The sequence below is a fragment of the Melanotaenia boesemani genome, chromosome 7 (genome assembly GCF_017639745.1).
Source record: "Melanotaenia boesemani isolate fMelBoe1 chromosome 7, fMelBoe1.pri, whole genome shotgun sequence".
NCBI classification, from domain to species: Eukaryota; Metazoa; Chordata; class Actinopteri; order Atheriniformes; family Melanotaeniidae; genus Melanotaenia; species Melanotaenia boesemani.
This window is the reverse complement of record NC_055688.1, coordinates 36,397,568-36,417,859: the sequence shown is the minus strand read 5'-3', so window position 1 is coordinate 36,417,859 and position 20,292 is coordinate 36,397,568. Positions and strand designations below refer to the sequence as shown.

General features: G+C 42.6%; 1 protein-coding gene across 1 annotated transcript; it reads right to left on the bottom strand.

Annotated features, from left to right (window-relative positions):
- Positions 1 to 160: 160 nt before the first annotated feature.
- On the bottom strand, positions 161 to 19,596 carry st3gal5 (ST3 beta-galactoside alpha-2,3-sialyltransferase 5). Its single transcript, XM_041990291.1, has 8 exons — positions 19,459 to 19,596; positions 16,798 to 16,907; positions 13,798 to 13,918; positions 10,912 to 11,121; positions 8,042 to 8,178; positions 7,646 to 7,832; positions 4,260 to 4,418; positions 161 to 1,036 (listed from the first exon to the last, which is right to left on the bottom strand). Exons 2-8 carry the CDS (start codon positions 16,827 to 16,829, stop codon positions 779 to 781), a joined length of 1,104 nt encoding a protein of 367 aa, XP_041846225.1. The 5' UTR covers positions 16,830 to 16,907; positions 19,459 to 19,596; the 3' UTR covers positions 161 to 778.
- Positions 19,597 to 20,292: the final 696 nt, after the last annotated feature.

The following is a 20,292-nucleotide window of genomic DNA, read 5'->3' as shown; positions in this document are numbered from 1 at the left end:
TTCAAGGACAAGGTTGCATCAACTCAGGCTCCTTTTGGTAGATGCATGAAGGGGTCCTGAGGGAAAATACTGCAGACTGGGAACCAGTGATCTAATGGAAACAAGCTGAAGAACGGGCCCGTATGCATTCTAACTCACAATGATGCTGGACAACAAACTGTTTATGTTCATAATTTAATTTCAATGAAAAAGACACGTTACATGTGAACATAAAAAATACAAAAACAGGGAAGCTGCATGTTGAATAAACAAGGTTTTACTGGTTGGTGTGTTTACGTCCTACAGCTCAGCTACAAATAAACATTAATATGTGACCTTTCTAAAAAATGTGTGCACTTAAAAAAAAGCTGCTCCTGAAAGATCCAGAAGTTAAGATATTTCTCATAAAATCATTTTAACAGCTTCCACAACATAAAAATAAAAACGAGACGTCTTTCACAGCCTGCTTCAAATACGAGAAGACATTTAACAAATCCTGCAAATGAATACAGTTGATATAAATACTGTAATGATTAATATGCATCTATTTTTGCTCCAGTGTAAACACAAACATTAACACGTCGCTGGAAAACATTTCACTGAAAAGTCTTTTTGGTTGATTAAATATTTGAGAAAAAATATTAATTATTTTTGTGCAAATAGAGAAACACTATATTATGGACTTAGCTGGAGTTGGATGTGTCAGAGAATATCTTGTAGGCAAATTAAAGTGTTTTAAATTAAAGTATTTTTTAAATTATTTGTCTTAGTAGTAGTACTGTGTGGTAAATCTTTAGGGTCAGCTGGAGCAGAAGGAGCAGTGGATGCCTCCCGTCAGGTCGGAGATGGCTCCCTCTCTGACGAGTCTCCGGAGGAACAGAGTCTCCTGGTCCACGTTGTGCATCTTCTGCTGCTGCATGACGCTCATGGGCAGGCGGTCGTAGTAGTGCAGCGGCACTTCCCGGTGGGTGAGGTTGTAGCCGAAGCCTGCCAGGCTGACCTCGTCGCACAGCAGGCTGGCCAAAGTCAGCGCAGAGACGCCCAACGTCGGCACGTTCTGCAGAAATAAAGACACAGAAGCAAAACTTTCATTTATCGCATTATGGAGACAAACGGACTAATAAACACTTCAGTCATCAAATACGAGTTATTCTCTGAAGCTCAAGAGAGATCCTGTTGTCTTTGCTTACTCATATGAATAAATAGTAAATTTTATTTAACTTCACATAAATTCACCACTTACAGAATCAGAATAAACCTTATTGTCTCTGGAGGGAAATTCTAAATAAAAAAGAGGCAATAATAGGAACTATAAAGTCAGACAGTAAAATATAAGTAGAACTAAATATTCCACAGCAATAAAACAGTAAAATTTATCTTATAAACACAACTAACTAATCTAATAAAAAGGTGCAAACAACACCTCACTGATCAGCAAACGCTGGCAGCTTGACTTTCTTGATCTTTCTGGAATATCAAGTTTGTAGAGAAGAATTGTGAGGAAGGAGAGCTTGTAGTGAGTGATGATCTGTAGCACCTCCTGGAAAGTAAAACTTCATGTTCTGAGGGAAACTGTGGTGGATCATCATTGAGGAGATGGGTAGTTTTTGTTATCCATCAACTTCATGGAATAATAAACTATTTTTTCTCTTCAGAGAAGCACTGTGGCGGCCCGGTGGGAACCAAACCAGTGACTTGAATGGCTGCGAGTGGCTGCGAGTGGCTGCGAGTAGCTGCGAGTGGCTGTGAGTGGCTGCGAGTGGCTGCGGGTGGCTGTGGTGGCTGCGAGTAGCTGCGAGTGGCTGCGGGTGGCTGTGGTGGCTGCGAGTGGCTGTGGTGGCTGCGAGTGGCTGCGGGTGGCTGCGAGTAGCTGCGAGTGGCTGCGGGTGGCTGCGGGTGGCTGCGAGTGGCTGTGGTGGCTGCGAGTGGCTGTGGTGGCTGCGAGTGGCTGTGGTGGCTGCGAGTGGCTGTGGTGGCTGCGAGTGGCTGTGGTGGCTGCGAGTGGCTGCGAGTGGCTGCGGGTGGCTGCGGGTGGCTGCGAGTGGCTGCGGTGGCTGCGGGTGGCTGCGAGTGGCTGCGAGTGGCTGCGAGTGGCTGTGGTGGTTGTGGTGGCTGCGAGTGGCTGCGGTGGCCGTGGTGCAGCCGTAACGACGTACAGCACCCGGTGGATACGGCCTTTAGACGTGTTCCTACTCCAACACACCTGATTGAGAATAATGACCTCCTCATGGAGCTCTTTGCAGCCTGCTAACAAGCCATTCCGGTGTGTTAGAGGAGGGTTACCTGAAACATGCAGGCAGGGGGTCCTGAGGACCTGGACTGAGAAACAGTTCTAACACACTCACATCCGCGGCTGTGATAACTGTAGTTACATTAGAACAGGGCAACTCACACTTCAGTGCTACGAGCTCCACAATCCAGCAGGTTTTCAGCGTATTCCTGCTTCAACACGCCTGACTCCAGTTAACACTAGAAGTCCCAGGATGTTCAGTTTCTCCTGCAGCCCCCTCCCTCTGCCACACCTTATCAACCTTTCCTGACCTGTGGTTGATTGAATCAGGTACTCTGGCAGGTTTTCAGAACCAAAGAGCAGACGGTTGGTTACACAGGCTCTTACACCTCACAGGAAAGAGCTGAAATCTGCACTGATGAATATTTTTGTGCTAAATCTTAATTTTGTCTACATTAGATCCACCTACTTCTCTGTCCACTGCCAAAAGAAATGTAAACATCTACTGTCACACGACTGTTATGTGGAGAGAAGTCACCGTGCCTTCATCACAGCAGATACTGCCCAGAACAACACGGAAATGAAGAGACTTGGTGAAACACTTCATGCTCATTCACGTGCTTGCTAGTCCATCCGAACAATGGAGTTTACTTGGGAATTACAAAAGTTTGTGATTTGCTGCCCCACTCCTCTTCCAACCCACACGCTACTTTCTCTGTTATTCATACAAACCAGGAATTTATCATGTGTATAAACAGGACATAACTAACTAAATATTAGTGGTAAACACAGCTGATTTTTTTTTATCTCACTCTTTGACCTGAATTAGGGAGTGAAAATGCTCGTATATCTGTCTCTACATGAACTGGTTCAACTCTGGACTTAACTTGTAGTTCATTTTGTGGATGCAGATGATTTGCAGCATTCAGCAGCTCCGTCCTGCTAGTTTCAAATGCTGCGCACGCTCTCTGCAGATTGTGCAGAATGTGACCGAGCTTCGTGACGTTCGCCTGACTGAGATGGGGCATTGCTTTCTGCAGGGATCGGGGTCTTTCATTAACCTGGAACTACAAATCCCTCCAGCCTGTGCTGCAGTCTTCCTCTTTACGGCAACCGAGAGGGGACATTAATCCTCCTCAACCTTAAAATATAAAAGAATCTGATGGTTTGTAACAGGAAGAATATTTATGCTATCATGGCAATCAACAGCCAGAGCAGATCAGGTCTGATAGCGTACCTACAACAGAGACCTGAGCTGGAAGTTCGACCTGAGGGGTGGGTGCGTTAATAGCGAGAACAGCTGATGAACTGCGCTGGCCTTACTAACATTTTTGCAGCTGTGGGGCTTCTAGCGTTAAATGGATCTAAAGCCCCGTTTCCACCAACGATGGGCGGGGTGGGAGGCATTGTTTTGTGTTTCCACACGTGAAAACTGGGACAGGTACCCAAATATCCGACCTGACCCGTCCTATTTGTTGGGACCCTTCTGTTGGGATACCAATCTAACCGACCCGACCGGAGTGTGTAAAATAGGAGTTTTACACAATGCAATCCATTGATTGGTTGATAAAAAGTCCCTTCCTGTGCGACCTGGCATTAAAACAGAGCAGGAACGGCTCCTTGTTTGGAGCAACAGATTTTCCTTTTGTTGATTAAATCTGTGCTTTTCTGCTTCTGGGTATCTATTAGAGGACAGAAGACGAGTATCAGATTGTGTTCAACAGGATTTTGAGCAAAGTTTAAACCATAAATTGAAGCAAAATGTCTCAAACTGTATGTGACAAATATGTCACGCCGGGCTCTTCTGGGTTACCTTAAATCAACATGTAACAGTGGCTTTTATCCCCCATCCTAACTAAAACATGAGGGGTGGGTGCGGTTACAGAAATAACACGCCGCTTTTTTCCAGACGGATCTTCCCGTAACGGTGCTTCAATAGAGTCAAACTCACGACCAAGTCGGTACTTTTTTCTTTTTTAGGTGTGTAGTGTCTTTATTTTGTTCCAACAATAAAGAGACAGATTCAGTAGCTTGATCATGTGTCTTCTACCTGGTCCCAGCCCCACAGACGAGGTCTGGGTTTGGGGTATTTGAGGAGGTCTAATGCAGTCAGTCTGATGATGTGAGGGTTCAGTAGTCTGAACATCTGGGGCTCCAGAGGGATTTCATTTGGAACCTTCTGCCAGAAGAAGAGCCAGTCCCACAAAGGCTGCAACACAAACCACAGACCAGGTGTTTTAGATCAGCTGAGACAGGGAGTGTCCTTACAAAGACTGATAAATGAGCACATTAAACAACAAGTAAACAGCTGTGCAAAATAATGTGCAAACATCAGGGGGAAAAGGAAACTGATGTACAGATTTACCGACGTGTAAATATAAATGAAATATTTAAAAAAGGGAAAAAGTTTCTGCAGTTTCTTTAGGTAGTCTTCAGGGACCCTTGAAGGACTTTTCAAACATCTTCTTTGGATGTGTCTGCCTTTTGTTCTGTTCTCTGTCCAGAGGATCATTTCTGACGAGGCTTCAGCAACAGTAGATGGACCAGGTGACGTCCAGATGCATCTCTCAGGTCTTTGCTGGTCGTTCACTTTCAGGTTATTCTTCTGAAACAGACCATTTTCTAGGCCAGTAAGTTTTCTTGTCCACGTGTCCAGTTTCTGTACACCGTGCTGATGCCAAGTTTTCAGCTAACAGCTCTTTGGGAATCAACTTATTTTAAGTCAATCACACTGTTATCTTTGGCATTCACCACAGATTAAACTAAAACAGGAATAAATGATGGATCTTTTTGTCTGTTAACCCTTTAATGGCTTCTCTACTGTTTGGTTGAGGAAGTTCATCAGTGACTACAATGAATTTTACTAAAGATTTGCAGAAATAACCCTGCCTGAGCTGTTTCTACCACCATGTTATACCCAAACTACAGTGGTGTGAAAAAGTTTTTGCCCCCTCTCTGATTTCTTTTTTTATTTTGCATGTTTTTTTTTTAACTCTTAAATGTTTCAGATCATCAAATAAATTTAAATATTAGTCAACACAAAATGCACTTTTTAAATGAAGGTTTTTATTATTAAGGGAGAAAAAATCCAAACATACATGGCCCTGTGTGAAAAAGAGACCCCCCTCCCCGTTAAAACATAACTTGGTTTATCACACTCAGACCTGATTACTGCCACACCTGCTCTCAATCCAGAAATCCCTTTAAAATCCAAAGACCTGCAGGCCTCACAGCCTCAGGTAAGGTCAGTTTTCATGACTCCACCATGAGAAAGAGACTGGGTAACAATGGTCTCCATGGAGTTCCAACAGGAGAACCGCTGCCGAGCAAAACACAACATTTAGGATCGTCTCAATTTTACCAGAAAATCTCGATGATCCCCGAGACTTTTGGGACAATCCTCTGTGATGAGACAAAAGTTGAACGGTTGCAAGGTGAGGGTCCCATTACATCTGGAGTAAAAGTAGCACCGCATTTAAAAAAAACAACGTGCAAAAATGATCAAACACTCAATCAGGTGAATCAGTAAGTAAATTTATTCAATGATGACTGCAACCATGAGAAGTCAACAGCTGACTGCAGAGTTGTGAAAAACGGGCGAGGGGTGTCATTCAGAGGTGAAGAACAATCAACTTATGTGTCCTGGTACATTCTGTGGTCAGACTGACATTAGAGCAACCTCTAATAAACCGAAGAACAGGAACTTAAAGAGGAACTCTCTTTATAGGCAAATGTAAGCAGCAAGCAGGGTGAAGGTGAACTTCCTCCACAATGAGTGAGTTTAACGGCGTATACGATGTTCAGACACAGAGTACAATGACATGTACATTTTCCAACAGCCAACAGTAAAACATGGTGGTGGTAGTATGATGGTCAGGATCTGCTGTGATAAACCACAAATTCTGCTTCTACCAAACGATCCTGAAAAAGAACGTCCGGCCATCTGTTCATGACCCAACCTGAAACGAACTTGGGTTCTGCAGCCCGACAATGATCCAAAACACACCAGGAAGTCCACCTCTGAATGGCTGAAGAACATGAGTCCTACTGAGACGCTGTGACAGGTTCATGCTCGGAAACCCTCCAATGGGCCCAAACTCCTCCACAGAGCTGGAAAAGACTCATGACAAGTTATCGCAAACGCTTGCTGCTGCTGAGGAAGGCCCGACCTCCTTCACACAGAGCCACGTAGGCTTGGAGGAATAATAAAAACTGCATTTTGTGTTTACTTGTGTTGTTTTTGACTAATATTTAAATTAGTTTAATCCGAAACATTTAAGTGTGATAAAATCAGGAAGGAGGCAAAAACTTTTCCCACCACTGTTTGTTATCCCATTACTGTTTAAAGTGTTGACCTTTTCACCGGTTAATAACCCGTTAGCTCAACCATTAGTTAAAAAACATGGACTCTTATGTTATTGTTCAAAGGAAAAGAAAAAATAAAGGAATGTTTTTGCTCTTTTTTTCTTAGTGGAACAAAAAAATGTTATGAGTTGACAACACCAGTTCATCCTGTGAGTTAGGAGCCTTTTTATCTTCCAAAACAGCTGAATTTATTCAGTTATATAAAAACATATTAAATATGTTAAACAATAAGTAAAAAGAAAAGGCCAGGAATTAAATAAAATAAATGAATAAGAATAATATTAAATACATAGTAAAAAAAAATCAAACATTTCTATAAAAAAGTACTGGGGGTTTGTCATTCATAGATCAGAGGTTAAAAGATTGGACTCAAAATGGGTTTAAAAAACAAAATATGTTAAGACTTTTCAGAAGATCTGAACTATTGCTTAAGATCACTTTCCAATTTTACAAGAACATCCGGCTGCTTGGACGAAAAATATGAGGAAAACCGGGTTTTGCACAACACAATATGAAACAACATGAGGTTGTCGTGGAGGGAGCAGGACCCACATGCTGGGTGAGACACAGGAGGCAGCCGGAAAAGGTTTGTTCAGAAAACAAAGGCACTGAACAGGAAGGACATCCAAAAATAACATGAGCTCAAAAAATCAAACTAAGAGGCAAACATGGAAGACGCTGGGGGCAGAAACACAGCGCACACAATGACTGGCAAAGGAAAACCGGGAGCACATATACAGAGGGACCGGTTACTAAAGAGAAGCAGGTTGGAAGCCGGGAACAGGAAGTAAAGCAAGCGGAGTAGACTAAGGGATTAACCCTCCAAAATAAAACAGGAAACAAGACAGATTTAAAAATGACGAGACTAGAAATGAAACCGACTGCAAAGAACTAGATCTAAACCAAAAACCAGATTATGACAGAAACCATATAAATGGTACATAGTAAAAAAAAAAAAGAATTAAAGGAAACCCATCCATTATCAGAACAAACAATTTCTATTTTAAAATGAAAGTTAAAGCAACAAAAACAACCTGAAACTGCAGCTTGTCCTGTAAACAGCGGACTCACCACAGAGAGCTTGTTTATCATCGCCGAGGTCCAGCTCAGGTCTCCGCCTTTATACACCACAGCCACAAACAGAGTCTGAGGGTCTGTGTCCACCCACCGGAGCGGAGTGCCCTCTGGGTAACTCATCCTGATGCTGGTTCGATTCCCAACGTCATGGCTGAACTCTCCCAGAGGTCCCCTGTTCAGCCTGACAGACACAAGGTCAGTAAGTCCCTGACTTTATCAGGATCATCACAGCACTGAACCTGAAACTCAAACACAGACTCTCTGCTTGTTTAGCGACTCGTTATCTGAACAGATGTCCTCCGAGTTCATCATCACCACGGCAAACAGTAGAATGAGGGACTACTATATGCAGACGGGGTTAAAGTCTGGTCATCACACTGTAATTCTGACCTGATAATGGTATCAAAGCGATTGATCAGTGGGCCCAGCTCCAGGCCTTTGAGGATGCCTCCGTTTCCCACGACCACACAGCGGCGGCATTTCCCCGACGTCCTCTCTGGCAGGGCTGCAGAGTCCGAGGCTGGAAGCTGGAAACAGAAACATTTCAGCACAGAGACAACCAGACGGGTGAAATGCACTGCTGGCGTTAAGCTGCAGACCTGCTGAAGACTGGAAACTGGAGAGCGCGTTAATAAATTCAAATGCAACAAATAACAGACTGAATCATATGAGACAAGAAACGCAGCCTTCAGGGCAGGAAATAAAAAGCATCACGTGTTTAAAGTAATGAAGAGACACCAAAATGAAAGAGAACACATTCATGTTTGACTTTGTCTTTTTGTTATCAGAGTAAACGTTTGCTTGGCGTGAGCAGCGTTAGCAGAAGTAACCAACCGGGGTTTTTACCAGGGTTCAGACTTTTCTTCCTGACTGAGTGAAACAACCAGTTAGTATGAAGGTGGCAGCCATGATGAGATGGTTGAAGCACATGAACATCCTTTATGAACTACACTTTCGTGGAAATTGGTAGAAGTGGATCAACCTGCCACTAAAAACATATGATTTGTAAAGGAGGACTGCTCGATCACTGCTTTCGTTTAGATTCCTTCTAGTACAATATCAAATCTGAAGTTTAATTAAAGCAGGTTGTTGAATTTCTCTTTTGGTGCCTATAAGGGAGATTCTGGGTTAAAAGCAGCTTCAGGATTATAAAAGAGCCTCCAAGCATCTAAACTGAGAGGACCAGCCAACATAAGGCAGAAACGGGAGTATTAATCATGTCTTTTATTTCTTACTTGGTTAAAATTTATTGACTGAGATCACGTTATCTTCACATCCGGTTTTAACTGTGAAAACGCTCGTCAAGACCTCCCAGCACCACTTCACACACTGCAGTAGTTATCCATCTTAACACGAGGGAAGATTTACAGTGATCTTCAGTCGTCTGCCAACCTGAAGATCGCTGGATTGAATCCGGGCTTGCCCAAGGGGTGAGGGGTATTGTGGTTTTCAAAACTTTTTGAGGGACGACCCCGAAGATAAGATTCAGGTTAATGGTTTACTAGCAGACTTGTGCAGAGCTTTTTAGAGAGCCGTTTAATTTGAATCAGGTGTGTTGCAGCAGGGAAACAACAAAAGACCGGCAGGATTGAGGGCCTTGAGGACCAGGACTGGGGACCTCTGCTCTAAATGTCAGGCTGGAAAACTGTCAGAACTTTCATAAATAAAGATAAGGTGGATTCTGGCTGTTCAGCGCTGTGCAAGCCACCTGCCACATGCCCAAAATCAGCTTCTTTCATGGATATAATGTCAAATTTAGGTTTTTAGTACTAGACGGCGAAAACAACATAAATAAATGGACCTTGTCTGCTACACATCTATTTTTCTCGTCATTAGGTTGGGAACGATGGGCTTTTTTTTTCCACAAATATCTACATCCCATAGAAAAAGTCTGTCTATCCTCTTGTTGGAGACGTTTTATATTTTCCTTTATTTTAAAACTTAAAAATAGAAATAAAAATGGTCCTGGAGTAGAAATTCATCAGAAAGGTCTCGTAATGAATCTTAGGATTAGAAAGGTTGCAGAGCCCTGTCCTAGTTTTTCAGCAGGACCTGGTCTAATGTGGTCTGGCTCCACAAAAAGAAGTAGATTCGCCCTTTTTTAATATCAAAGATCAGAAGGCAACTTCATCAACGTCAGAACATTTCTTCTTTCCACGCTCATAGACAGAGCTGAAGTTATTTACCTTATTTAAATGATGTGTAATTATCTGATAACACTAACAGATTATTTTGCTTCAAATGTTCACAAGTTTTTCATTTTGTTGTGGTTCTTCCAGAGAGATTACTGGGTTTCCACAGGTCTGCAATAGTTCTCAGAAAACATGCAACGTGGAAAAGAATTACAGATAAAGACTCAAACCAGACGCAACTATACATGACTGTAGAGTTTCATTTATTATGGAAAGAATAAGCTTCCCTATCAGGCTTCAAGAAGCCAAATTCAGGAAATTTTGATACTGATTTCTGAATTTTCCTCCCTGTAATCCCGTTTTTGTTTAGCTATTTTCTCCCATTAGGACTTCTGGTCTGTTCCTGGAGAGTTTTGTGTTTTGACATTAACAGAAAAGAAGAGAAAAGGAATCACGCATAAATAAGCTCTAACGCTACTGCAACGTGACTGAATAAAGGAAGTTCGTGATAAAGTCCCTGTATTAAGATCAGATTAAAGGAGACAGAAGTGAAACCTGAGGCCTGACTGGTCAACACCAACACTCGCTCACACGCCAGGAAACACAGAACTTTTCTAATTAAAACCTGAGAGTCCCTCTCACGCGGTCACATGCTGAGATGAACAAAGGCTTCACTGTAAACGCGACCTTCCTTCACTGCAGTGCAGCAACGTTGGGTCATTTCAGACTTTTTCTGGCAGGTTTTTATCTTCTTCTTGCAAAAATATTTGTTCATATCTTCAGATTTTATTGGGGGATAATAAAATCTCTGGTCTCAGTAACGGGTTTTCTATCAGTCATTCATTAATACAACGCCTTTCTCTTTGGGTATGAGTGTGTGTGTGAGAGAAAGAAGAGTAGGTGTAGATGTTTAATTGCTGTTTTATTCTTTTCTATTTACAAACATCGTTTTTGTTTGAATTTTATTATTATGTAAAGCACTTTATGCTACTTATGTATGAAAAGTGCTTTATAAATAAAATTTGATTTGAATTAGATATTAAACTTCTAACTATGAAGGTCAGTTGTAAATTAGATGAGTTTGGCTCCTCTGTGAGTCATTATACAGGAATATTTCTCTGCACTCACCCACCGCAGCAGCTCCTCTACTTTCCTCTGAAGACCGCTGAACCCGAACGGCGGTGGGTACAGGAACAGGTCGTCAGGGAGTGGCTGGTTGTTCCAGAGGAATGGTTGGATCGCATGACCAGAAGCAGGAAGCTGAGCCAACAGGTGCTGTCTGGCGCTGTTGTGACGACACTGAGCCTCCAGAACTCTGTGCACGTGTTCATGCACAAGCTGCAGATAAAAAACAAATAAACAAAAACGAAGCAGTGAGCAGAGCTTCCTGAGCAGTGACGTAGCTTAGCAACATGACGGGTGAAACTCCGCTAAAAGACTAAGCATCGGCATCCAAACCAAACACAGTTCAAACCCCAGCAGTTACATGTGAAGAAACCAGGAGAACATCTCTGTCCACGTTAGAGCTTCTGCTCATTTCTAAACACAAACCAGGAGTCACATGACAGCAGAGACTCTGCTGGTTCCAGAGACGTCTGTCTCATCAAGGTGGGACAGAAACTCTGGAGCTAGCAGCCAGAACCAGAAACCAGGTCTTACTGCTGCTGTTTTGAAATGAACCATGAAGGTCCCGCTGGTTTCCATGGAGACGAAGGAGGTTTTATAGTAAAGGATTCTCTCTTCCTATCAGAGACTATCTTGGGCTTCACTTCTTTCTGGATCCTCATGGTGGTTCTATGGAGACTGTGGGGCTATCCCTGGATCCTCCTGACTGACCACTGATAGAGGCGTTCATCACCTGGAAAACTGCTCAGGTTCACTTTTTACCTTCAACTGTAGCACAGCTCCTCCTCAGACTTGTTTCTAGATCAGAGGTCTGCAGCCTTTACTAATAAAAGAGCCGTTTTTTACCACCTGTCTCACCAAATAAACATAGTTTTGAGCTGCAAAACCTACTTAATTCTTTAAAATAACTCAAAATAAACAAGGAAAATATTAACATTTTGCTGCTTTTTATGTGTCATGACAAAAGAAAATGCCAAACCCGAGCATCATCAAAGCTATCTGCTCTGTGTCGCTAGCGTGGCTCGACTCATCAGAAACGAATGAGTCTGCTGGAGCGGAATCAGTTCAGTGAGTCGTGACCTTTGGTATTTTAATGGTCCTGTCCTTGATGGCCTTCACAGAGAAAGAGTTTTCTTTCATTTTCTGAACAATTTCATGTTTGTTTTTTAAGTCCAAGAATAGTTGCTCCAATTGTAACCCGTCATAGACCCTCATGTACAAACAGATTCACCTATAATAAATACAGTTTATGACAATTAACAGATTAATATAAATAGTTCAACAGGTCATATAGTTTGTCATTTCGTTTAAAAATTGTTGAGAAGACAAATAGTTTTTCTTTAAATAATTAAAACCAAATAGGTAAAGTATCCCTCCGCCTAGCCCCTCCCCCTTTCTGCCCCCTGCATCCTCAGGTGTGCAAATATCAGAGGAGATGCAGAGCAGGAGGTTTTAACGTAAGCTTTGCTAAAAAAAGAAAAAAAAGGTCAAGTTTCCAATCAGAATTTACTCCTGATACTACGAAGATGCTGCACCTACCAAGCACCAAAACCTCAGGGAGTGAATACAGTAAAAAGGACTTTATTACCCTCCTGCTGTGGTCGGTCAACATGAATCCCAACTCTGGAGTTTCCCAGGGGCTGATGAGGTATATAAAGACGTGTATGCAGTAAACAGCTGTGTCTTCTCCCCGACCAGAGTGTCCACTGTTCATTTAGAAATCTTTCTAACATGCATCTCTGTTCATGGCTTTTTTTTTCTACGATTAAAAGCCTGTATTTGGTGTTCATAGATCGTTTTCTTTGCACTCCTGAAGCCTAACAGCTGAAATTACAGCCTGTTGATGGCAGAACTGTAGTTAAGGGCAGTTTTGTGACAGTTTTGTTAAATATATTAAGTTAATGGGATTATTTTTTATGTCCGGGAGGGTTTGGCCCACGCTCGGACGGCTGGACCGGGTTTCTCTTCTCCTGGACGTGTGTGGTTGCGGTGGACAGCGCACACATAAGACATCAGATGGCGAGCCGACCATGGAGTGTGTCCATTTCTTGATCTGGTAACGATCAACCTTTTGTGCAGCAGCAACCACAGCCTCCCAGACCCTGTTCAGACTGGTGGACTGTTTTCCTTCACCGTAAATCTCCCGTTTAAGAAAGACCAACCAGTTTTTATTAGGTCTCATTAGGTTCAGGTCAGGCGAGGATCAGGGCCATTTTACACCATATATCATCACATTGTGAGCATCAACTGTCATGTCGTCTTCTTGCATGCGAATACATGTAAATAAAAACAGGAAGTGACCTCAGTTTACCCGGAAATTGAAATTATTTATATTAAAAATTTCTTTTGGCCTGAAGTCACATCCACAAAAATGAGCACCTGATGTGGAGCTCTAGAGCCAACTACAGCATGGAACGGAGTGTTAGTATGGATCTATTCCATGCATATTACCCAGATAGAAGATAAGGCTTGTAATTTATAGCCAATGAAAATGTTCCATGCATCTAAAATGTAGAAAGATGCTCTGGTAGACTACGTCTATTGTAGGTTTTAAAGAGCTAATCTTTGTGATTCTTTTATTCACTCATCTGTCTAACATTTCTCTCTGTTTAAGTCTTAGTGTCCAACTCTAAGTATATTTTTTGTTTACTCAATACAAGACTGCATGTTCAACCTCCATCAGACATCCTCAACAACCCACAGTCAGAATAATATTTACAGGCTGTTTTGTTTCTGACTGCAAGTGTCAATAATATTCATACTTCTCATGAGGTAAGTGTTGTTTGTATGAGCTAGACGCAGGAAGAAGTGAAGTCAATCAGGGATGTTTTCAGTGTTTATCAGGGAATAAAATAAGAGGAAGCCTGTTTTCTGCTCCACTTTCCTTACCTTCTTATGCGCTGGGCTGACGTTCCACTCGCTGGGTTTACTGGTCTCTGTCCGGCCCAGCGGTAGAGATAACATCACCAAACACAGCAGGCTCAAAGCCACAGCGGCGACCAGCACCCGCCTGTAAGGAAACATATTTCTGTCACAGCCTGAAACCTTTAAATAAAAGCCACCAAATGTCAGCAGAAAACAACGAGAAGCAGGAGAAAGCAGATAAAACCAGAACAGGTGTGAAAAGATCTGAAGATTATTAAAGACAAACATAATTACTCATGAATATGGGAACTTTCAAACAGCAGCTTTTCAGGTGTTAAACTCTCCAGTTTTTTAGATTTCAGGCTGAAAGTCTTCAACAAGCAAGAAAAGACTTCTATTAATGTAGGATTACTGGATTATTGTATAGGAAAATAAAAAATACAGAAAGCACCTCCATTCCAACCCGAGATGCAGTCAACATTCAGTTCAGTTCAGCTTTATTTGTACAGCACAACAATGTCGTCTCAGAGCACTTTACAGTCAGCTTGAGCCAGTTCATAATAAATAATTTGCCTAGTTAATGAACCATCTTATCCTCGACAGCAGGCAGCGTGGGCCCACGAACAAGCAAAAGTAACCAGCTGTTACCATTTGTTCAACAGGAAAAACCACCAGTAAACAAAGGAGAGTGCTTCAGACATCAGGAACCCTGTTAATTCCCCTCTGATAAAGTTTTATTTAAGCGCTTCATGTAAACAAAGAAGGTGTAGTTGGTGAATAATTCCCCAATGTAACTTTGATAATGTAAAGTTATAAACTCCTGATAAATCACACCTGGAGAAGTGTTTTAGGTAAGAGCTGAAAGATCTTCACGTTCAAATGTTTTCTATTTAACCAGTAAAACTCCCTGAGATCACCGAGGCCCTTAAGCGTTATCTCTTCTATCACCAGCGTCTCAGGAGCAGTAGTGTGTATCTCTGTGGGGTAAAATGTGATGGATAGCTACCCTTTAGGTGATCTACGGAAGTTTTCCAGGCATTTCTATCCTGTCCAGGTTTACAATCCAGCTACACAATGAGACTAAATCAGAAGTTTAAAACTCATTTTATGTTCAGGGTGTCATGATGCTAATCCTGTCTTGCCCTCCTCTTGTTCAGTTTCCTCAAATGTTTTAAGGACACACTGCACACCATGCTGAGACATGCCAACATTTTGGCTAATAGCTTTCATTCATTCATTCTCTGTACCCCTTATTCCATGACGGGTCACGGGTAAGATGGAGCCTGGATGGATGGATGGATAGATAGATACACACACACACACACATCATCATATCATAGGCCTCCGTCAGTCTCGAGGGACTATGGAGCTGCGCCCTGGTTGGTGTCTCGTCTGGTGGTACAACTTCGGGTGTGACTGATCAGCCCGATCCGGGAGTAGCAGTCCCTTCCCTTCTGCATATGTTGCAGAGGAAGACTGTAGATGGTCTGCTGGTCTGGTTTGCAGCCTTCTGTCTCTGCCACTTGGTCTCGAACTGTTCTGCAAGCACAGCGCCGAACTTGGCGAGACCTGCTCTAACTGTTGCCCTCCAAGCCAACCGATCTGAGGCGATGGCTTCCCGAGTATTGAGGTTTGCTCCCAGGACTTTCAGGTCCCGCCTGCAAACGTCTTTGAAGCGCAAATGGGGTCTGCCTGTCGGGCGGTGCCCTTGGGCCAGTTCTCCATACAGGAGGTCTTTTGGGATCCGCCCGTCTTCCATCCGCACCACGTGACCAAGCCAGGGCAAATGTCGCTGCGTCAGCAGGGTGAACATGCTGGGGATTCCCAGTCTCTCGAAGACAATGTTTGTCACCTTGTCCTGCCAGAAGAATCCCAGGATGTGTCGGAGGCAGCGCATGTGGAAGGCATTGAGTTTGTGCTCCTGTCGAGCACACAGGGTCCAGGACTCGCTGCTGTACAGGAGTGTGTTCACAACGCAGGCGCTGTAGACCTGGATCTTAGTGTGCTCCGTCAGTTTGTTATTGGACCACACTCTCTTGGTCAATCTGGACATGGCGGTGGATGCCTTGCCCATTTGTTTGTCCAGCTCGGAGTTGAGAGAGAGGGAGTCGGAGATGGTCGAGCCGAGGTAGACAAAGTCGTGGACAACTTCAGCTCGTGGTCTGAGTTTGTAATCTGTGGTGGGTGGTCCACGTTTTGTGCCAGGACTTGTGTCTTCTCCAGACTGATGGTGAGTCCAAAGTCCTGACATGCCTTGCTGAAGCAGTCCATGAGCTGCTGGAGTTCTTCAGCAGAGTGGGTTGTAACGGCAGCGTCATCTGCGAAGAGGAAGTTGCGCAGGCACTTCATCTGGACTTTGGTCCTGGCTCTTAGTCTGGACAGGTTGAACAGCTTTCCATCCGACCTGGTTCTGAGGTTCTGTGGCATTTCTGAAAGCGTGCTTCAGCAGGACGACGAAGAAGATGCCAAACAGGGTCGGTGCTAGCACGCAGCCCTGCTTCACTCCACTATTGATGTTGAAGGCCTCCGACGTGGAGCCATCGAAGACCACAGTGCCCTTCATGTCTTTGTGGAAGGACTGGATCACGCTGAGGAGTCTGGGTGGGCATCCGATCCTGGGGAGGATCTTGAAAAGGCCGTCCCTGCTCACCAGGTCGAAGGCCTTCGTGAGGTCGATGAAGGCAACGAACAGTGGCTGCTGTTGATTTCTGCATTTCTCTTGCAGCTGCCTGAGAGAGAAGACCATGTCTATAGTGGACCTGTTGGCTCAAAATCCACACTGTGATTCTGGGTAGAACCGCTCAGCAAGAACTTGCAGTCTCTTCAGGGCGACTTGAGCAAAGAGCTTGCCGACAGTTGTCTCAGGTTTGAAGGGAGCCTTTTCCAGACTTTCAAACGCTGATCGTCTTGTTTTACATTTATATAGTTGCACCGCACCAAACAATCTCACACTTGCTGTTTTAAAGTGCTGAAAATCTCTTATAGGAAGGCAGGTGAGAAGATCTTACAGTCCAGAAACATCACCTGTATGCTGTCCAGCGTACCAGGAGCCTCATGTTGCTCTCAGTCACGGTGGATCTCTTCTGATCTATCTGCTGAAGCCTGCAGCCATCTGGATCTCACGGGTTCTCGTTCTGGAGACACAGAGTTCAACATCAAACAGACGCTCTTGTGTGAAAAAATAAACAAGGCGAGATATAAAAACCGCTGTTGCTGACGGTCACATTGCACAAGCGATGCACAGATCCAACTTGATCACACACACACACACACACATCCACACACACGTGTGCGTCTTTGCTGTGGAAGTTTATCACTGAGAAAAAAAAAAAAAGTTACCAAATCTAAAAGAGCTTTAAAGGTGGAAACGGGGTGTTACGGTGGAAAGGTAGAGTATAAACTGAAACAATAAAAAACTAACCGTTCTGTCTTTCTGGTTATTGGAGCTCAATGCAGAACTAAAGCACCGGTTCTTAACCGATTTTCCTTGAAGACCCGCTTCATGCAAATACTAAAACGCCATGGACCACCTGCCCCACAGCGTGCCGACACCATGCAGGTTTTAAGCTTTCACAGTAAGACTCTTACCATAAACAAGCTCTTCTGTCCTTCAAAGTTAAATTAACAACATATGTCCTAACCCTTTTTTTTCTTAAATGGGGACAATGTGTGGACATTAATCACAATGGTCCTGAATGTTCCAAGCCTCGGGGACCCCCAGTGCCCTTGGGGGGTCCCGGACCCCAGGTTGGGAACCACTGCGCTAAAGGATCCCAGCAGCTGCGGATTAGGTGAAAATATTGGCTACTGGCCACAGTTGCAACCCTTTACCTGATAGGAGCAGAAACTCTTTCAGTGTAGAAAGCAGAGCGAGGTGTCATCAGCGTACAGCTGGCAGGAGTCATGGAGGCTTTAATTATTCACCGCGTTTCATTTGTGCTGCTTACAATAACAGTGATGGCAAATTTCAGACTCTAGTCACTTTGTTTTGATTTCAAGTTCTAAAAGCAAGCTTATGCAAATTACCAGCACAGCACGTCATATTTGTCTTAACTTTAACTTAAAAATGAAATAATTGTTTTTTAAACGCCTCAGCTTTTGGATCTGGACTAAGCACCTGATCCAAACAACAATCTTCAGTTTAACCTGCTGAGTGTTTGAGCAAAAATAGTTTAACTTTTTCTTTTTAAAAATCTTTTCTGCACTATAGGTTTAATAACTTTTTAATAGTAATAGACACGTGCACAAGTTTTTTGGGGGGTACTTGTGTCCTTTATTTGAAGAAAAGAGGGCAGACGTGTGTCAGGACCTGAACCTTGGCTGGTAGATGAAGGAGTTTCAGTCTAACTCCTTACTGCGTACTGCCCACCTGCACAACTATCTAAGAGAAACAGGAAATGTTTCTATTTCGTCATGTCGTTTTGTAATTACTTTGCAAGTGACATCCTGTGCTGCATAAACACAGAGGGTTTGATAATTGCCAATGTTTAAGTGTTTGAAATCGAATTATTCGTTATACGAACATCACAGGAGCAATTGTTTGTTTCCAAAGCTAAATATGCATAATGCAAGCTGGAGGCAGAGTATGAGTAGTTTCTTATTTTGGTATTGTGTGGCAAAAAGAAGCCTGGGAAAGGTTGGCTAGAGAATCCCCCAGCAGTTTCCTGCAGTATTAATATTTTCCCACACTATCGATTTTCAGCTCACTCCTGGTGCTGGAAAGTAAAGCTGACTGATTACAACAGCTTGAGTTGGCATGTTTGTTCTTCTCTATGAGAGGTTTGACTGTCACTCTGATGAACACCTGGCAGTTCACCAACACACAACTGCACCTGACACCCTTTCTTTCTGTGCACGCGGACTTCACCTTTAAAATGCACTACCTCTTTCCCTCTGACTTTTACATACACAGGTTTTCAATTTTCAATCCCCTCCCTGTAAAATAAAACGGGGCTGACACTCTGAAGACTCCTGGAGGAGGATAAATGTGCGGGTGGAGGGTTAACAGGACTAAAACGAGCCTGGAAGATCTGTGCTGGTCATGTTTGTTGGAAGCTTTGTTTTATCTCAGCCTCTAAAAGAATAATTGCCGGGTCTTAACAGAGGGACGCTCCCAACTCATACACCACCTTTTATATTATAACAACTTATAACTATAACAATCATTTTGACATAACACGGGATTATTCTGTATATTTATTTATTGTTTGATTGATTTTTAAGGTGGGCCAGTCTGGTTAAGACAACCAAATCATTTCAGGATGTTAAGAAGTATAAAACAAATATACTCTGGATGTTTTCACCTCCTTCGCATATACATAAAATTCTTGGTTTTAAACAAATAGTATTTTCTTTTGCTTATAAGGCGTCCGGATCGTATTATGTTTCTTAATAATGTGGCCTGTAATCTCCAGAGAAGCTCTCCTATCTGCAGGTAGCTTATTTATGATCGCTGAGGCGGTGTCGGCTGTTTTTCCACAAGAAACTGGGACAAATTAAGCAAAGATCTGTTATTCTGCCCAATGACAAACCGCTTATTTATTTAACGTTAACTGGCGCGAGAGGCTACAATTATTGCAGCTTTACAGCAAAAGCCAAATGATATCAAAGCAGAGCCGTTAGCTGTGAGAAATATCAATAAAACGAGCAGATTTTATGTGACATCGCGGTGGTCCGTCTACTTACCGCTCCATCACGAGGTCCTACAACGCTCCGTGTCAGCCATGTCGACGGAATAACTGAGAAAAAGTGATGCAGTTCTCTCCGTTGTCGCTGTTTATCTCTCCCTCACATTCCTCCGAGAAACCAGGGAGAGGACAGCCAATCAGAAGGAGGCACAAGCGCCGCCTCTTCCGCTTTTTTTTTTTTTTTTTCATCAAAACTGAGCAGAAATAAAAATGAAAACCAGAGCAAAGCAAACTTCTAATACTCAGCTTGTAATGTATACACGTTTTCACATTAACATTACTGTATTATATTACCATAAATTCATAAATATAATTCTCATAAAAAGAGGTGGATGATACCAAACCAGTACCATAAATTAGTTAAACCTTTTTAATCCAAATCAATCAGTATCAATACATTTTTGCCTTTTAACCCATACAACTATATCCATAAAAATAAGTATAAGTGGAATTCAATACAGTACTAAATAAAGATAAATTACACACAAATAAATAAAAATAAATACATTTAATAAATCAATAAAAACTCTAAACATGAACACATGGTTTCCACATGTAATTTTGTTTATAGCTCTCAGAAGTGAAAACACACACACACAAATATATATATATATATATATATATATATATATATATATATATATATATATATACATATATACATATACATATATATATCACTGTATATTCTCACTGTATTAGTGTTAAAAACTTGAACAATAAATTCAGAAATGACAATGTTTACAATTCACATTTTATTGTGCAGCACTTGATAAAAAAAAAAACATCTTACTGGGTGCACTAATACAAAACAAGTTGACATAGAACTTGT